Source organism: Capsicum annuum, chromosome 7 (genome assembly GCF_002878395.1).
Source record: "Capsicum annuum cultivar UCD-10X-F1 chromosome 7, UCD10Xv1.1, whole genome shotgun sequence".
Taxonomy (NCBI): domain Eukaryota; kingdom Viridiplantae; phylum Streptophyta; class Magnoliopsida; order Solanales; family Solanaceae; genus Capsicum; species Capsicum annuum.
The window spans coordinates 178,911,165-178,914,656 of record NC_061117.1 but is presented as its reverse complement, the minus strand read 5'-3'; the positions used below and the strand labels follow the sequence as shown (position 1 = coordinate 178,914,656).

The 3,492-nt window shown below is 34.8% G+C and overlaps 1 protein-coding gene across 1 annotated transcript; it reads right to left on the bottom strand.

The window, feature by feature from the left end:
* Positions 1 to 778: 778 nt before the first annotated feature.
* LOC107878109 (fasciclin-like arabinogalactan protein 2) lies at positions 779 to 2,388 on the bottom strand. Its single transcript, XM_016724992.2, has one exon. The coding sequence runs from the start codon at positions 2,179 to 2,181 to the stop codon at positions 958 to 960; it is 1,224 nt and encodes a 407-aa protein (XP_016580478.2). The 5' UTR covers positions 2,182 to 2,388; the 3' UTR covers positions 779 to 957.
* Between the last annotated feature and the right edge of the window lie 1,104 nt (positions 2,389 to 3,492).

Here is a 3,492-nt window from a genome sequence, read left to right as displayed (position 1 = left end):
TAGGGGGTAGGAGGGGTAAGGGTAAGAGAAAAGTTTGAATTTTTTAATAAAATATAAATATTGTTTTTGGAGGGGGCTGGTAGGGGTAGAAGTTTGAAATACTTTTTAAAACAATTTAATTTTGGAGGTAGGGATAGGGGGTGGGGTGGGGTAGGGGTGTTATCGGGGTGATAAGGTATTGAGGGCGGGAGGCGGGTAGATGATTTTGAGAATTGTATAAACATTTAACTTTAAAGTAAGGTTGAAGGAGAGTTTTGGAAAATGTTTTCCTTATTTTTTGAAGGGAAGTCATTTTCCTTAAATTTAAGAAAAATAAGTTAGTTTGAAAAATATTTTTCAAAATATATAAGTCAATCAAATATAAGAAAATAGAAAACATTTTTTGAAAAATGTTTTCCTTCATGCCAAACACACCCGAAGTTGATATTCTTTTCTTTTTCAATGAAAAAGGAAAAACGAATTTTTGCACCGACACATGAGAATTTGCTATTTTTATACCCTTTGTTCCTCAATTACTTACCTGTGCTGTAAAATTTCTCTGTAACAATCAGTTCAATAATACGTTTACGTAGTACGAATTGAAAGAAAATGAAAAGAAAATTACTAAGATTATTAGCATTTAGATTAATTGAGACTCTTTTTATTGAGATTTTGCCTTTGATTTCAATCTCATTAATTAAGGAAAGGAAAAGTCCTTATCATCTCCAAACAGAAGATGTTATTGTAGATATTTTACATAGTGCTCGACACAATAAATCTAGTATTTACAAATTAGAGGGGATCAAAGATGCAATTTATTGCTATTTTTTTCAATACAAAATACAATGTGGAGAGAATAAAAAATTGCAGAATACAATGAAATTAAGTAAATACCAAAACTCTTTCAAACAGAAAAATCATATCTATGTGCAAGCCAAAACAAACGGAGTATAGTATAACACTATGGTCCCATTATTATCAAATAATGGTCACACAAATAATGCTCAATACAACTGTAACCAACCACCCGGCGCTTTTCATGCTAGTGGCCCAGTTCAAATTTGCTGAATCATCGGCCGGATCCTCGTCGTCCTCCGGGCTAGGCTCCGGTGCACTGTCGTCGACGACGTCCTCTTCATCTCCCTTTTTGCTCTTCTTCTTCTTTGAACCCTTTGGTGCTGGAGCTGGCTCTTCTGCTACCTCCTTAAACAATTCCCTTGGCAACAGAACCTTATCGACTTTGTAAACGGATAATGGCTCTTCATCGTACAATGTACCTGAGATCGTTACTGTCACGACCTTGGTTTCCAGTTTCACATCATCCCCATCATTTTGTACGGTGAAGTCATACTTGTTCTTGCCTTCTGTAGCCAGTGTGTTCATTAACCCGTTATTGGATTTTAACATCCCCATGGAGTTGTATACTGGGATGCCATGATACAATAGTAAAGAAGCTTTCTCGTCTTTTGTCAAATTCTTGAATTTAGGCATGAAAGCACTGATAACACCGTCAGTGGGGCAAAACACAGTTAATCCACTCTGTACATTTTCCGCATAAGTTTTGGCAACATCTGGATGAGCTTCTAACAAATCGGAAAACGCTTTGCATCCCTGTTTGGCCATTAAAGTGGTAACATTCAGGTCACTAGGAGAGGCAACTGGAGCTTCAGCAGCAGGGGAAGTTAGTATATGACTGATTTGAATAACTGAAATGTTGTACGGCATTTCTAATACAGATTTAACGAAAGTAGCAGCGAAATGGCCATCGTTGTCTTCATTAGCAAAACCTACTTTCCCACCTTTCATATTTGTGATATTGATGTAACCGGAAGTTCCAGGAGCTTCACCAGTGGCTTGGAACATTGTAGCAGTGAGGGTACTTCCTTTGGTGATCTGGTGGAGTTTTTTGGCTCCGAAGTAATCAGCAAAGACATGGAGGGAAAGTACGTTTTTAAGAGTGTAAGTAGGCAAGTGTTTTTCGAGGAGCACGTTCATGGCTGCATTGTCGATCGCGCAGACAGTGATGGTCTGTCGACGGTTGATTTCTGCAGCTAAGTGTGTGACGGTTAAGTAATGGTTAAAGGTGGAGAATTCAGGGTGTTTTGCGAGGATTTTAGTAATGTTATGGGCATAGGTGGTGGTGGAAAGAAACAGTAAAAGGAGGAGAGAGACGGAGAGTGGCTTCGCCGGCGTGAACTTCATTCTTGCCGGCGAAAGAAGAGAGATGGAGATCTGTGTTTGAAGAGAAGAAGAAGAGAGGGAAAAAAAAAGAGATATATGAGAGTTTTCTTTGGAAGGGGTGTATATATACAATGGTATTGGGAGGTTTCCGTGTCTTAACGTTCAATTCAATATGCAAATCAACATTTGTCCATGAAATTAATGAATTATTACTTTAATTTATAGCCATGAACACATGGACAAAGGACAACTTGGTATATAGAAAGTATTTTGGATTCGAGAAAAACTTAAAAAAAGGGCATTCAAGTAATTATATATAGTCAGACTACTTTGTCTCAAATATTAATGGCTGATTTTATATTTCAAACTCATAACTTATAAATCAATGAAAAAACTTTAGCTTACTCTAGAATTCCCATTATTTATATGTGTTACTTACCCCTCCGTTTAAAAAAAAATGATCAACTTTAACTTGACACAAAATTTAAAAAAATAAAAAAGACTTTTGAATTTTATGGTCTTAAATTAAAGTTGGGTCAAAGTATCAAAATGTCTTTAATCTTGTGATCCTAAACATGTCATGTGGAAAGTTGAAATTAATGTATTTCTAAAAAAAGAAACGCATCATTCTTTTTAAAATGGATTAAAACAGAAAGTAGGTCATTCTTTTTTAAACGGAAGAAGTTATAAATAACATTATAAAAACTAGTCTTGTTCCATACGATGAAAAATGTTTTTCAAAAAATAATGTATTTGTAATATTTTTTATATTTGATACGTAAGAAAAAATTATCAAAGTATTCAAATATAACTTAGATAAATATTATGAGAAGTGGGGTCAGGATAGGAGTGTGTGGTGGTGGAGATGGGGGCACAGGGGTGAGGATGAAGTTGAATAGCTGAAGTTGTTGGAGGTGGAGGGGACACAATTAGGTATGCAACGACACAGAGTTGAAGGTGAAGATAAGGTATGTTGGAACGTATGATGCACATAATCCATATGAAATATCACTTGTAAAATGCCACTAGTGAAATTTATTTTTTCTACTTTCACTATCAAAGTCATTTTCCTTATTGTTAATGAAAGTGTGATCCTACATAAAATATTTTTTAAAAATTTTGGCCAATTAAAGAAAAAAAATCCTCTTTATGGAACACAACCTAATTAGCATGTGGAAGAATTGTTATCGCAAATGCATTTTCAGGTTATTAAACTATCATTCCTATAATTTTGTAATTACTTGTTATAAATCATATCTATCTTGAGGTAATGTATAGAAATATGTATATCCACTAAATGTACAAAAAGTTAACACTGATAATTTTAATAAA